Genomic DNA, 15,023 nt, shown 5'->3' on the forward strand with positions numbered 1-15,023 from the left:
ATACATACATACATACATAGATTATTTCTTCTTTATACATACATACATACATACATAGCTTGTTTCTTCTTTCCACTCTGTTATTTTTGCTTGTGAGTCCAGCCTTTAATGACTGAGCCATCTCTCCAGCTCCCACTTTCTTTATTGTAAAGCTTTTATATTTGGATTGTCTCAGTCAGAGTTAATACTGCTGTGATAAAACACCAGGATCAAATCCAGCTGGTGAGAAAAGGGTTTACAGCTTACACTTCCATATCGCTGCTTTTCATTGAAGGAAGCCATGAACTCACACGGGGCTGGAAGCTGGAGGCAGGAGTTGATGCAGAGCCCATGAAGGACTGCTGTTTACTGGCTTGCTCCTCCTGACTTGCTAAGCCTGCTTTCTTACAGATCCCAAGACCACCAACCCAGGGGTGGCACCACCCACAATGGACTGGGACCTCCAGCATCAATTACTAATTAAGAAAATGTCTTCAGGCCTGCCTACAGCCTGACCTTACAGAGGCATTTTCTTAATTGAGTCTCCCTCCTCTCTGGTGGCTTTAGCTGTGTCCAATTGACATAAAACTAGCCAGTACGTGTATATATTGCATATTGAGCATGTGTCAGAATCACACTGTGAGCTTGCTTAGAACAGGTGGCACAGCCCCAGATTCCCCATCTAGTGGGTCTGGGTGAACACCATGAAATTGCATTTCCAACAGGCTCCTTTGTATTCCAGTGGTTGCTGCTAGTCTGGAACGTGAACTCTGAGAACCATTGTCATGGACTGATAATGTGTGTGTGTGTGTGTGTGTGTGTGTGTGTGTGTGTGTGTGTGTGTGTGTGATGTCTGTATGTGGTGTGTGGTATGTTATAGTGTGTGCGTGCCACGTGCATGTGTGCAGCATGTATGTCATGTATGTGGGGTGTGTGATGTATATGTGGTATATATGTGTGTGGTGTGGTGTATATATGGTATATGTGGTGTGTGTATGTGTGTGTATGGTGTATGCGGTGTGTGGAATGTGTATGTGGTATAGTGTGTGGTATGTATGCGTGTGGTGTGTATAGGTATGGTAAGGTGTGTATGTGGTGTGTGTATGTGTGTGTATGGTGTCTATAGGTGTGGTGTGTGTGTCTGTGTGTGTGGTGTGTATGTGGTATGGTGTATATGTATGTGTGTGTGGTGGGTGGAATGTGTATGTGTGGTGTGTGTGTGTGTGTGTGTGTGGTATGGTGTGTATGTGGTGTGGTGTATATATGTGTATGGTGTGTATGTGTGCGCGCACGCACATGTCTGTATGTGTGTTGCCCTAATGAGTTTCCTTAGGGTTATTCACAGACGGGTAATCACATGTTCACAGCAGCATTTACCAATGACTGTGCCACTAAAGACGATGCACATGAAGCAGGGCTATGTGTCTAGAGCTGTAAGGTGCCGTGTTTCTAGATTTTTCCTCAGCGCATGTATAATGTCCGCCTGCCACCACTCACATCTGAAGAGGCATGGACGGTCATGGCACTCACAGTCAGGGAGGTGGTCTAACTGACACAGACGCTCGGATTGTCTCTCTCTAGGGCCTCTGATTAACCCCCTTCACCATGTAGCCCTAGCATCCAAACCTTCCGTCTGCCAGGCACGAGCTTTCCTGGTAAAGAGCCACATAGACCAGGTAGATAGAGGCGAGGAAAATGCTTGTGGTTCTTGAGAAAGAGTAACACACACATCCGGGTGATGAGGAACTGCGCTGCAGGCTCCTTATCCACCTAAACGGAGATGTATCCTCACATTTGGTGATGGAGGCAAACATCCACTCTCCAAGCCATTTCCTACTCTCCGCCCATTGCTAATATGGTGCCATGTAATGTAGGGGGCAGGGATCAAAGGCTTAAAACTTGGCAGAACATGAAAAAGCACTTTCTTGAGTTCTTCCTGAATATGGAATCATTGCCTGTGCATCAGCCCCTCACCATGGTTTCCAGGCAACCATTTAAGATTGAAAACCTGTTCTACAAATAATACTTCAGCACACTGAGTCATTAATAAGCACAATTCAAGGCAGATGCCCAGATCTTCCCATGAATGACCCCACTCTCCATTACAGAGAAACCCCAAGCACTGGCCCATGGAACACTAAAGGCATCCACTTACATCTCTCTTTTCTTTTCCTGTTGGGCACTTAGCATTTAAGAGTCTACAGGTCTTGACTGAATTTGTCGGCCTCCATCAGTTTCCTCGTGGCATTTGTAAATCTAGTATAACTGTATGGGGCGTAGGCTGGATGGTAGAAAAAACTGCATGTATTCAAAATGGTTTGGCAAATCATTGAAATGGAAGATTTGGTTAAATTTTTTTTAAAAAAAAATCATGATGTTTGTGTCCTTTTTTTTTTTTTTTTTTCATGTAAGGAAATAGGTCCAACGAACAGAAAGAATAAAAGCCCCATATTTAGCCAAACTGACTTCAGAATTCTCTCTCTCTGCTGTGCAGGGAAGCCACATCCAAGTGACCATCAGGCTAAGCCTTGTTTCTGATCTTGTGTTTCTAGAATAGTGAGCTTTGTTAGCAGTATTGTGTGTTTCCAAATAGCTATAGAAAAGGGTTTTGACTTCTTGCTACAGTGACTAAAGTTTGAGTTGATGGGCATACTAAGTATCGTGTGTGTGTGTGTGTGTGTGTGTGTGTGTGTGTGTGTGTGTGTGGTGTTCCTGTGTGTACAGGTATACCTTTGTGCATGTAAATGCCGGAAGACAACCTAGAGTCGTTCCTCTGGCACTGTCCTTGTTTGGGTTGCTTTTGATTTGGGGTATGTTTTTTTCTAAACACAGGCTCTCACTGGCCTGGGACTCACCAAGTAGGCTGGGCTGGCTGAGTATGGAGCTCAGAGAGCGTCCTTTCTCTGCTTCCACTTAGATTACTAGTGTGTGCCCCCACATCCATTTCTTTTAGGTTGGTTCTGAGGATCAAACTCAAGTCCTTATGCTTGCAAGGATGTAATACACTGAGTTGGCCATCTCCCCAGCCCAAGACACCATGATTGGACTATTTATCACACATCCTATACAAGTGTGAAAAATACACTGTGTGCTGGGTATAAGTAAGATTATTATATATCAACTAAAATGAAATAAAACTTGTAAAGTAATATATGGGCCAAAAAGCTAAAGCAAAAAGAAATGTTTACCTTGTAGCCATGAAAAGGCTAAAAGAATCTGTTAAGTGTCTCTGTCCGAGACATCATATATTTTAATAAAAATGCTATCATATATTAAACTCCCCTTTGCAGCTTTTCCTTGTGGTTGATGGGATTCTTGCCTCAAAGTAGAAAAGTTGATGGAAAGTGCTTTAGAGACTTAACCACTTGCACTCTTCCCGTTGCCTTTGGTGTCCCTGCCTCCCTTTGTCCTCACCCCGCCCTGAACACACTCATGCTTACAAGAGAACCTACAAAGATTGCCTAGTATAACTGCAGTATTTTATGAAGTCCTTGGAAGTATTAAGAACATCTCGTAAATACCTGGGCATAGGTATGGCTAGAATCTTCTGGAAGGGGTAGACCTGTTTCCTGGTTTTTATGCCTCTAGCCATTCTGGAATCTTCAATCAATGACTCGGCTCACTCCTTCAAATATCTTAAGTGCCTACAAGGGACAAAATTCAAACATGACAATATTCTTAACAAGCTTAATATGTTCTTAAATTTTATGGCAATTTAAGGCATTTTATGCCTCCCCCCCCGAATGACTGTAACTTCTGGCTGAAACTCAATCTGTATCCCTTTTAGAAAAAGTGCAAGGACTATTTATTAAGAAAACAGAGGGCTTTGAACCTTTGATAAAGAAAAATACGACACTTTACCTGAGCAAATTTCAAATGGATCCATTTAAAATGAATTAAGTGGCACTTAACTGGTTTGCAAATTGAGATCTATTTATCTCAGTAAAATGATTAAAGTCTTGATTTATCCCTAAAATTAGCTTTATTATTGCATTTAATTACACTGAAAGATTGTTAAGGACTTGTAGGTTCCCTCTACCCCCTTTAAACTGTACTTTATTCAGACAATAATTGAATATCAGATTGGATAAATTGATTTTTTCCAAAGAATTATGTTTCTAATATTTTCCTCCTTTTTATTGCAGGAGCTGAAACAAGTCGAAGAAACAAAGGAAGATCCTGAGAATAGATTATCTGAAATTTCCCTGGAGTCGTTCAATAAATTTAACAGCAATACTGTGATTTTATTAGAACCAGAGAAGTCTCCAAGCAAGGTTAAAGGACAAAAGGAAGAGAAAGGCAAAACGATAGATGTGTCATTGAGTAACTCTGCGAGGCCTGACATGGACAATGTGGAGTCTCTGAGTGACTCTCTGTATGACAGCTTCTCTTCTTGCGCAAGTCAGGCTTCCCATGATGCATAGGGGAGCACCCTTCAGTGATCCCTGGGCTCTGTGCACTAGGAAAGCAGCATGGAGCGGGATATGGGGAGCTCTAACTCCAGAGGAGATGACAGCAGCCGACGCACCAGTTTACTCCCCTAGTGGACTGATAGAGATCGCCGCTACTTACTGTGTTTCCTGAGGATTAAAAGCAAAATATGATAGAAAATTCTCAACGTTTGCACTTTTTTTTGAGTATTTGTATAAAAGCTGTAAATTTGGGGGAAAGAGAAATTATATTTGTAGGTGGAGAAAGATAGCAATAAAAAGTGTTGGCGCCATGCTCTTGAAATGATGTATTAAGTTTTAGAAGTTGATAATATATTTTTTTTTTAAAAAAAAAAACTCCAACTAAGGATTTTGTGAAGTTAATCACCCGGGTCTTCAAATTATTTGCATATACACTGTGTCAATTTAAACGTGGGGCCTGCAGAAAAGCCAGAGGATTGAGGTCATCACTGCCCACGAAAATCTGAATGGTGGTCCAATGTCCAAGCCGTCACTGGAAAGACTTAAGTAGCAATGACGTGGGTGGCGTCTGCAGTGCTTCTGCTAATGCAGAATGGAGCGAATCTCAGCAGGCTTCACCCCAGCCTCTCCAGCCTCTCCACTGTGGTTCTCTACAACTCTGAGTGTTTGTTGATTTTTTTTATCTCCCTGCTTTTTTTTATTAAAATCTGGGTACTCTATTTGTCATATTCACTTTATAAAAAAAATGAATGGTTGGTGCTATGAACATTTCTTCCTTTTATTATCCTTTTCTATTAAAGACTGTTCATATGTGAGGATAAATTCTATTTTAAAGGTTATGTGTATTTTTTCTAGACGTGAACTATTTATAATTCCTTCTGTACAGAAGCCTGCAGCCCAGGCAGAGTAGAGCTATGTTTAGGATTTGTGCGGTTGCCTTAGCACACTTGTATCTTTATAGAGTATTGTATGACCAGTGTTATTTTATGTGTGCAATTTGTAGTATTTGAATTTCGTTTTCTTAAATTCAAATTGTGTAAAGCATCTTTGTCTTTCAGACCTTAAAAATCCTTTTGTTTCATTTTATTTCTGAATAAAAGTCCTCTCCCACCCTCTAAGAGCAGAAAAGAACTTTATTCAAGGAGCGATTGGTTCAATGATTATCTTAATCGCGTCCGGAGCTTGCTCTGTGGATAGGTTCTCTGCTCCTGTCATAGTAATTTGAACAATTGTTAAGATCCACACTGCAGACAAGCAAGTAATGGTCACAGCATCTCTGTCTCCCCAAGGAGTTAACCAGCTAGAAATGTAAGGAAAGGGGTGGGGATGGGGAGAATGAGCCCGAGGCAGCTATGGACCAGATCTCTGCAGAGAAATTACAAGAAAGTCATTTATGCTCCTTCCAGACCTGCTCTGCTAGCAGGGTAGGAAAATAAATGACCAGAGCCCAGCCTCAGAGCACTTCCCCTTGGGAGGCTCCACAGAAGAGAGGTGACGCTTAGCCACGGGTTTCCACTGAGGCTCCCAAATCCGGGGTGGGGGATGGAAACGCGCGGGGTTGGGGGCGGGGGCACCAAGAGCTTGGTCGCCAGCTCTTTGCAGAGCACAGCCTTCTGCAAAGCTCCGCCAAGAAGGAAAAATAGCACCGTGGTGTCCCGGGAATATTCAAGGTGGGTCGCCTGGAATTGTCAGAAAGGAGGGTGGTGTAGGAGGGAGGCAGCGGATGACCAAAGCCTAGGCATGCAGAGCCCTATAAGGGGTGTATAATCACAGCCGTTGGCTTCGGCGAGTAAAAAGAACAACGCACAGATCCCGGTATCCACTCCCCAGGATAGCTTTTTTTTTTTTGCGGGGGGGGGGATAGGCGACCAAGGCATCCTCCAGAGGATAGTCTGGCCAAGTGAGCCACCTGCGGTAGGGTCACCATTGTAACTCCCAGGCATTGTGCCAGAAGACCGGGGTGACCTGCGATGTGGGTTTTTCCCAAGAAGAGGCGCAGCTGCACCGGACACCCCAGGGAACTAGCGACCGTGCAACTTTTCCAGGTGCACGGAAATGCTCCTTCATCCTATACCAGTCATCCAGTATGTGTGTGTGTGGGGGGGTACTACTTAGCACCCCTGGGAGGGAAGAGAGCACCTGAAAGGGAAGGGTATCCCAGTGTGCGGAGACCCCCAGCTTAGTACTTCGATCTCCGAGTTCTCACAGGACAGGTCCTGGCCTGGCAGCACCTGCTGCGCCCTAGTCACCCCTGTATTCCTAACCCCTGAAAAGGACTGCTACTGAGCCCTGCAGGCGCTCTTTTCCAAGGAACTGGAGGAGGTAGGCTAAAAGGGTGGTAGAAGGGGGTGGGGACAGCAGAGAGACAGTCCCAGCCTTCCCCGCCCTCCACCCCCACCACAACTCAGCAGCCGTCACGTGGTACCCAGAGTGGGAGGGGTGGGGGTAGAAGAGGCGAGACTTTTTCGGGTGCTCCGGATCGCCAGTAGTTCTTCAAGCCTCAGCAGCCAACTCCTCCAGAGGCGCTGCACTCCACCCCGGGGAGCGGAAACCTGAGGTGCCAGGGACCAGTCTCTGGGAGCCCGGGGCGCGGGCGATGCGGGCGCCGCGGGCGACACCTGCGGCTCCTCTCGGTGGCAGCCGTCGCCTGGGCAGCAGCAGCAGCAGCAGCAGCACAAACCTCGGCAGCTACAGTCGCTGCGGCCCGGACAGCCTCCGCTGCTGTCGCCTCTGCTGCGGTCTCGGTCTCTGATGCTCCTGCCCGCTCCCGGCCCTGCCGATCCGGGAGGATGTGGGTTCTCGGCATCGCAGCAACTTTTTGCGGATTGTTCTGGCTTCCAGGTAAGAAGATGGAGAGGCCAGCAGCCTGGCCAGACACGCGCTCATGCCATCTCGCCGCTTGTCCCTGCTCGAACCCCCAGTGCGCCCAGCTGGGGTCCGCGCTGCTCCGCTGGGGCTACCCAGCGGGAGTTTGGTGCTGGAAACTGAGACCCAGAGGCGCCAGACTGGGACTCTCTCCAAGTCCCGCGCTGCAGGAGAGCGGCAGATTGGCGCGACTCTCAGCTGCAGCTGCTTGGGGTGCACAGTCGGGGATGCAGAGCTGGGAGTGGGGAGGGTCTTTGAGCCCGGCGAGCGGGGAAAAGGGGCGACAAACCTCCAACCATCTCAAGTTACCAAGTGTTTGTGACCACCCAAGGGAGCGGCAACGCGTACAGGTGAGCGGCACACCGGACAACCTGAGGCTGGGGGCGGGGGACGGCTATCCCAGTTTGAGTTATCTGTGCTTGGCTTATGATCTGTGTGGTGCTAAGAAGGGAACACACTGTGAGCGTTGGGCATGGAGTCCAAAGAGAAGCTCCCAGATCCAAGGAGAGCAATCGGGAAGGTATGGTAAGGCTAGACCTAGTCCCTGATCATGGACTCTAAGCGATCAGAGTTGTTTTGTTTTTTTTTTTCCCCAACAGGCATGTTTTTTTAGGGGAGGGAGGGTGGAGAGGTCAAGTCTAAAACAGCTGTAGTGTAGCGGTCCCGGGGAGGGCGCACGCACACACACATACATACAACACACGCACACACACCACATACTCTTCCACCCTCAGCAGCTGCCCCACTCTGGTCACAGGAAGAGACTCTGAATTGAAAGACTAAGAGGGCTCAGGGACACTTGGTATCCAGTGCCTGCTTCCAGGTTTCAGGGTGGTCGCTAGGAAGCCTCAGAGCCCCAGCCTATGAATGCTGACTTCTAAGATTAAATAAATAAGCCCGAAAAGGCTTCAGCGAATGCAATTATGAATGGTGCCAAAATAGTAATTAACCAATTTGTAACCAATTAGCAATTAGGCTCAGACAGGAGCTGAAGTTTGTACTGGGCTACTTTGATCTAGGGTTTGAACTCTCACCCTTCCCTTTGCAACAACTTGCAGAAAGGCTTGAGGGGGTGTTACAGGAGCTGTTTGTGCCTAGAGACGGAATTTAGGGTCTCTGACAGGGCTTTATCATACTAGACCCTGGGAAACCTGTGCCGCCGCCCCCTGCTGGCTTCAGGCACTGCCTGCCCTGCTGAAGATCCGGATGCAGAAGCCAAAAGCCCTTGTTGTCTGGGGCTGTACACGGTGATACTGGCCAGCCAGGGTGTGCTGTCTGCAAGCCAGATCTTAACTAATGCTTCTGAACCCCACTTCATCTGTCCCACAGGGTTGGCGCTGCAAATTCAGTGCTACCAGTGTGAAGAATTCCAGCTGAACAACGACTGCTCGTCCCCTGAGTTCATCGTAAATTGCACCGTGAACGTTCAAGACATGTGTCAGAAAGAAGTGATGGAGCAAAGTGCTGGTAAGCTGGACCGCTCTTCCCCCTCCAAGCGCTATCTAGGACTGGGGATGGAGGGTGTTAAATTACGGGAAAAGACACTGACTAACATATATGTGTGCATGAGCTTGTGCACACACACACACACCACAGACACCACACACACATACACTGATTAGCACAGATTTACTTTATACAGTTTGGTTCTAAAAAAACGAAGAGTTGGAAGTTACTTTAGCCTCATTAGAGTTAATTACCAAGGCTTCTCCCCAAGGGACTCCAGGGGGAAAGTCATTGTAAATCAGTATCTCTCTCTCTCCTCCCTCCCTCTCCCTCTCTCTCTCTCTCTCTCTCTCTCTCTCTCTCTCTCTCTCTCTCTCTTTCTCCTTTTTCCTTCCTGGGCTAAAAAGCTGATCAGGATGGTAAAAAACAAAATACATTGAGAGCTGGTTCCAGCTCCAGCAGCTAGACAGTAGCCTGTGAGCGATGTCAGCCTGAAATATGAAGCTACTCCAAGTTCCCAGAGGTCAGAACTTGAAAAATGTGTTTTGTCATAGCGGCACACCATATTTCTTTGAAGAACACTATAGGATCTTTATTTAATTTTAGAACCAATGCATCAAATTCCAGGCACAAATTGCCAAGATCTTCCCCAGGAAGATCACCCCCACCCCTACCCCCCACCCCCAGCATCTTAGCTATTGGCTATCAGAGCAAATTTCCTGGATGTTGTGAAGCTGAAGAAGGGGGTTATATGGAACAGACATCACTCTAGCTAATGCGTCTTTTGAGAGGTGGAATCCGACCCACCCCAGAGCTAGAATTAAAAGCTCACCCCAAGATGGAACCAGAATGTTAAGAAAATAAATGAAGCTATCTCTTTGATCCCAAGGTCAAAAAGAGACTTCTCCATTTAAAGACAGTTGAAAAGGAGGGAAATGCCATCTTGGGATGGGTTCCATTGAGTGAGCCTTTTTCCTTTTTAGTCCAACAAGGTGCCCACAGGGCTCCATTAGAATAATTAGAATAATTGATTCACCTAACCCTCTGGCAAAACAATGCTCAGATGTTAGCACTGAAGACAGCACCTTGGCACAGCAGTTTCCTCATGGGTAGGGTTTGAAGGTATCTTGTTAATGTCTTAGTTCCTTGGAGAGCTGATTTACCAACTCTCCATAAGACTGGGCTGTGGTATGGGGGTGTTATTTTTTCGCATGTCTATGTATGTGTGGTAATCATATATGTGTACATTCACATTCATATTTGTTGGTACATAAGTATATGTAGCTGTACATCCACACTTTTTTTTGGTATGCTATGTGTATGTAGTGTTCATGCCTATGTAGATACTTCTCTGCGTGAGTGGCGACAAGAGGTTGACATCCATGCCTTCCTTGATCATGCTTCATTTTATATGTTGAGGCGCAATCTTTTACTTGAACCCAGAACTCACCAATTCTAACTAGACCGCTAGTTCTCTGGCTGCTAGATCTGGGGATTTCAAGCAGGCGTCTCATTTGCCCGGCTGACCTTTATTTACAAGTGTGCTTGGGATCCGAACTCTAGTTCTCACACTTTCTTGACAAGCACTTCATCTGCTGAGCCACCTCCCTAAACCCTTTGTGTATGGCTTTATAGGCTGTTTTTGTAATACCTTATTGGATCCAGTGTGGGTCCTTTGTACCAAGATTGCTCTTGTGAGAAAAGTCTAAGATACACTTGCTCTCAAGAATTATGTATTCTCTCCCCAAACCAGCGAGCATGATTTTAGAATCTGGTATTCCTGCTATTAAAAACAGTACGACAACACAAAAATTAATGATGATTCTGCAGCTAAGATGGATGTGAATTATTTTTTATGAGTGATATTCTTTGCACTGTATTTTACCCGAGTCTAGCGTTTGTTGCTTTTCAAATATCTGCAGCCCTCTTCCATGAAATAGGTTTAGGCAGACATGATGGGAGGAGGTAGTAGCAGGCCTTAAGAACTCTCTCAGGATCCTCAAGGCCACTGCTTACCAAGGCTTGTGCTTCACGCGCTGGAATGTGATTGAGAAAAGCAGTTGTCACTCTGAAGCATTCTCAGAAGGGGACTTCTATATATACCCCCAAGATGGCAATCACACATTCCCTTTTTAGGTGTTGTTTTTCATCTTGCTTCATCCTCTCTTGAAGACCATATTATAGAAAAGTAGACTGCACCTCATAACTTCTGTATTGCCCACAGAAAGTTACCAGTTGGTCCCGAAGGAAGTCCCTGGGTTAGGCCGGTTGTTTTCAAGTGACACAGTCAAGTTGCTTCTTGTCTCCAGACAAGATGTCAGTGACCACAGGGTACAGGACATAGGTCTCAATGTGAAAAAAAATGAAGCTCAAGGAGTGTATGTGTGTTTCTCAGTGTGTGTGTGGCATATGCATGTGCTGTGTGTGTATATGCACAACACATGTACCTATACAAGAGTGCATACACTCGTGAAGGGGCAAGTGGGAGCCAGGAGGACATCCACCTCTATCGTGTTCCACTTTTTCCCTTAGGACAAGGTCACTCACTGGAGAGCTAGTCTGGCAGCCATCGAGCCTCAGAGATCCTCTTGCCTCGGTTCCCCATAGCACTGGGATGGTCAGCATACCATGGCCATACCTAGCTCGTTTTACTTTTTATTTATTTATTTGATGTGGGTGTTGGGATCTGAATTCGGGTCTGAATGCCTGTGCTGTAAGCACTCTTACTAAACTCAAGTGTTCACAGCTGCAGCCTCAATCTTGATGTCTGAAAAAAACAAGCGATTAATGAATCCAATGGGGAAACCAGTTATGGGGAATATCTTAGTGTTTGCTCGTCTGTTTCCTGTTGCGGTAACAGCTTAGGCTGGCAAAAGTGACTCGAGGGGGGAGCTTATTTTTAACTGGTAGTTCAAGGCACAGTCCAGTCAGCCACTGTCACAGCAGCAGGAGCTGGAGGGAACTGGCCATGCCACGCACACTCAAGAACCGAGCAACACTTGCCAGTGCTCTAGTGTTCACTATCCTCCTTTATTACAATCCAGGAGCGCAGTCAGGGATGCAGGCAGGGATGCTCACGACTAAGGTGACTCTACCCATGTAAAGATACTCCCCGCAGCCGTACCCAGAGGCCCTGTCTGCTGAATGATTCTAGATTCTGCCATGTTGATACTAACCATTGTAGGTTAGGATACTAGGTGTAAATGAATTCAAGGCATTTGATGGAAGCCTGACAAATGCGGTTACTGTTTCCGTTGGTAGTCTTTGTTTACTTTTTATTTATTTATTATTTATTTATTTCCTCAACAGAAAGCAATATCTTCAGACTGATATCTTGAAGGCACTCCATATTAAATTTCATGTAATTGTTATAGACCAGTCACTTCGATTTTTTTTTTTTGCCAACAAGCAACTTTGGTTGCTAAGTGATTGCAATATAATAAAATCATGGCAGCGTGAGTTAACTTTCATTGCATGCACCGGGTATCTGGCTCATCCCTTAGCACGAGCCTGTGGTGTCTCATGAAATGTGAGACTCTTCATAATGTGAGCTCACTCTCTTCGTAATGACTGACTTCCTATGATTCAGCCAGCTCGCCTGAGATTGCTTAGTCAACTTCACACCCTTTACCCCAGAAAGCAAACAGCACTTGTTAAGTGGTCCCGTTAAGAATCAAAGTCTGAATTGGTACTGAAACTCTTGGTGCACCAGAGCTGAAAAGGCCCAGGGTTTCTAACTTAAGAGCACATAGGTGTCTTCCTGGAGTTCTGTTGAACGTCACTTGACTGCCCCCTGAAGACACTCATTCTGTACCTCTGTGGTCTAAGCTCTTCTAGAGACCCTGGCATGCTCCACATTGAGCAACTGATCTGGACTACCTTTTCTATGTTATAAAGAAACAGAGGAAGAGCTTTACAAAGTGATATGTCTGGTCCTAGTCCACCAGGCCGCTGACACTATGTGGCTCTTGACATGAACTTCCCTGGCTAAACGCATTTGCTACAATGTCACCTGCCAGCATCTGACAGAGGGAAATGTCCCATTACATACACCCAGGAAGATAGCTCGACTGAGATGATTGGCTTGTTTGTTTGTTTCATTGTTGTTTTTAAGACTGTTAATTTCATCTGGTGGGCCAAGCAGACAGACCACAAAGTGAACACTGAAAGAATCAGAAAGTCAAGATGGAAGGGTTTCAAACTTTGGAGTTTCGAGTGGGCTGGTATTTTTTAATAGCTATAGAAATGCCGAGGCTTTAAACAGACTAAGAAACCTTAATGAACTAACCGACCCTGATATTAGGCAGTAAAGAAAGACAGTTTCCCTGCCTGCTCCAGCCCCCATTACCAGCAATATGATGGGACCAGGTCTTCGGTTGGTCTTCTCTGGCTTTAGTCTGCAAACACAGCTCTTAGAAATTATGAAGAAGGTAAATTTAATTTCCAGGGAGGTATACTTAAAATTACACTTTGCCTGTTCTTTAAAAAAGGTGCTCCTATTAGGATCTGAGGCTGTTTCTTGATGCTGTTTTCTTTCATTTCTGGAATAGTAAAGTCTGGGCTGTGGGGAAGAGGTTTCCTTGTCCTTCTTAATTGATGGTTAAATGTTTGTATAAATAATGACTCCTCCACCAGCTCTGATCTTCATGGGCTGGTGTTTCTAAGCAGCGTCCTTGAGAATCACATTTATTTTGCTTATTTATCATTGCATTCCATAAAAATATTTCAAATATTGATTTTCATTTCAGAAGAGGAGCCTCCCCCCAACCTTCCAGTATGAATTTTTAAACCAGGATATAAAGAATACAAATTTGCATTTGTTTGACAGTGCAATCTTGTAATTAGAGTTTTTCCTCTTGACTAGATACCGTGAAAGGGGCATAATTTAATTTTTATAGACTAGCCAATTTCTGCCCTTCCTAAAATATAGCTCTGTCAGTAAGCAAAGTGTTACAGGTTCTCCTAAACCTTATTTAAAAGTTAAATGCAGTATATTGAGAGAAAGTTCATGGTCTGAATCGGTAACCTGATCGATCTCCTCACCCAGCCTTGCAATTCTCATTAATCTATTTGTCTGTTTTGCAATACAAGAGTTACTGATTTACATGCCATCTTGCATCTCCATTATGGCCAGAGAAGGAATGGCTGTTTTCCTTTTGGATTAGTTAGTTGCTCATTAAGTTAGACAAGGATGGCTCCAGGCTTTGGCTCGGGTCATCTCATGTCTTATTTTCTCACGAGCTAAATGAGGGGGTGCCAAAAGAGGGATGGATGGACCCCTGCTCCTGGTGAAGAGAAAACCAAAGTTTTCTCAAGTCTGACTGTGCTTAATTTTACCAAGTCTCAAACGTGAGTTTTCGTTTGTCCTTGTGGTTTTGTCGGCTCGTCAATTTCACATATCACAGTACAGTTGTCTATGGATTCTCTTTTGTAAGGCATGCGCAAGAGGGTACTGGGGAGATGACTCAGTGGGTAAGAACACTCTCCCTTTAAGCGTCAGAATTTGAGTTCAGATCCCTACAGCCATGTAAAAATCAGGGCGTTGTAGTGCATGTCTTAAATTCCAGCACAACTCAGGTGGGTGTCTGAGTTGTGGACCAGCATGGTCTATATAGTAAGTTCCAGGATAGCCAGGGCTATATAGTAAGTCCTGGTCTCAAAACAGAGAAACAAACAAAAACTTGATGAGGTCACTATGCATGTAGCACTAAAGAATTTAGACAGATGCAGGAGCTCAATCACAAACCAGCTTCCCTGAAAATACGACATCCAGATTCAGTAAGAGACACCGTTGCTAGGAAATAAGGCAGAAAATTAAATAGAGAACACCCAAGGGCCTTTCCCGACTTCCATTCATATGCACGCAAACACATAGAACCACATACATTCATACACGCATGCATATGCATGACTGCACCACACACACACACAAAATGATACATATGCACCCTAACACACACAGAATGACATATGTATGTGTACTTATATTTTTTATCATGTCCTGTGTTTCTTAGCTATACATAAGCTTTAATTCTTGTTTGTGTGCGTGTGAATGCATGCGCCCATGCTCATATGTTTCTGTAAGTACATGTATGTACGGCTCTTGTGTGAAGGCTAGAAAACAACCTTGGGTGTAGTTCCTTAGGCAGCTTCTAGTTTTTGTATGAAATGGGGTCTCTCATTTGCCTGGTACTTCAGTAAATAGGCTAGCCAAGCTGGCAGTTAACCTTCCGGGATCTGCTTGTTTCTACCTTACATTTTGTTATCACTGGGGTTGTGTGTGTGTGTGTGTGTGTGTGTGTGTGTGTGTGTGTGTGTGTG

The 15,023-nt window shown here is 45.1% G+C and overlaps 2 protein-coding genes across 3 annotated transcripts in view; both read left to right on the forward strand.

Moving 5' to 3' along the window:
* Nckap5 (NCK associated protein 5) overlaps positions 1 to 5,489 on the forward strand; it is a 648,901-nt gene extending 643,412 nt beyond the window's left edge. Inside the window, exon 16 of the mRNA XM_026779774.1 lies at positions 4,125 to 5,489. Coding sequence (XP_026635575.1) covers positions 4,125 to 4,403 — 279 coding nt within the window. The 3' untranslated portion in view covers positions 4,404 to 5,489. The remainder of the gene's footprint in view (positions 1 to 4,124) is intronic.
* Positions 5,490 to 6,312: 823 nt separating this feature from the next.
* Lypd1 (LY6/PLAUR domain containing 1) overlaps positions 6,313 to 15,023 on the forward strand; it is a 46,044-nt gene continuing 37,333 nt past the window's right edge. The window contains exons 1-3 of one of the 2 annotated variants that reach the window (XM_026779795.1): positions 6,313 to 7,057; positions 7,203 to 7,232; positions 8,586 to 8,723. In XM_026779795.1, coding sequence (XP_026635596.1) covers positions 6,988 to 7,057; positions 7,203 to 7,232; positions 8,586 to 8,723 — 238 coding nt within the window. In that variant the 5' untranslated portion in view covers positions 6,313 to 6,987. Of the gene's footprint in view, positions 7,233 to 8,585; positions 8,724 to 15,023 lie in introns of both variants that reach the window. The other variant, XM_005348244.2, reaches the window with a different exon arrangement.

The sequence above is a fragment of the Microtus ochrogaster genome, chromosome 6, assembly GCF_000317375.1.
Source record: "Microtus ochrogaster isolate Prairie Vole_2 chromosome 6, MicOch1.0, whole genome shotgun sequence".
Lineage (NCBI taxonomy): Eukaryota > Metazoa > Chordata > Mammalia > Rodentia > Cricetidae > Microtus > Microtus ochrogaster.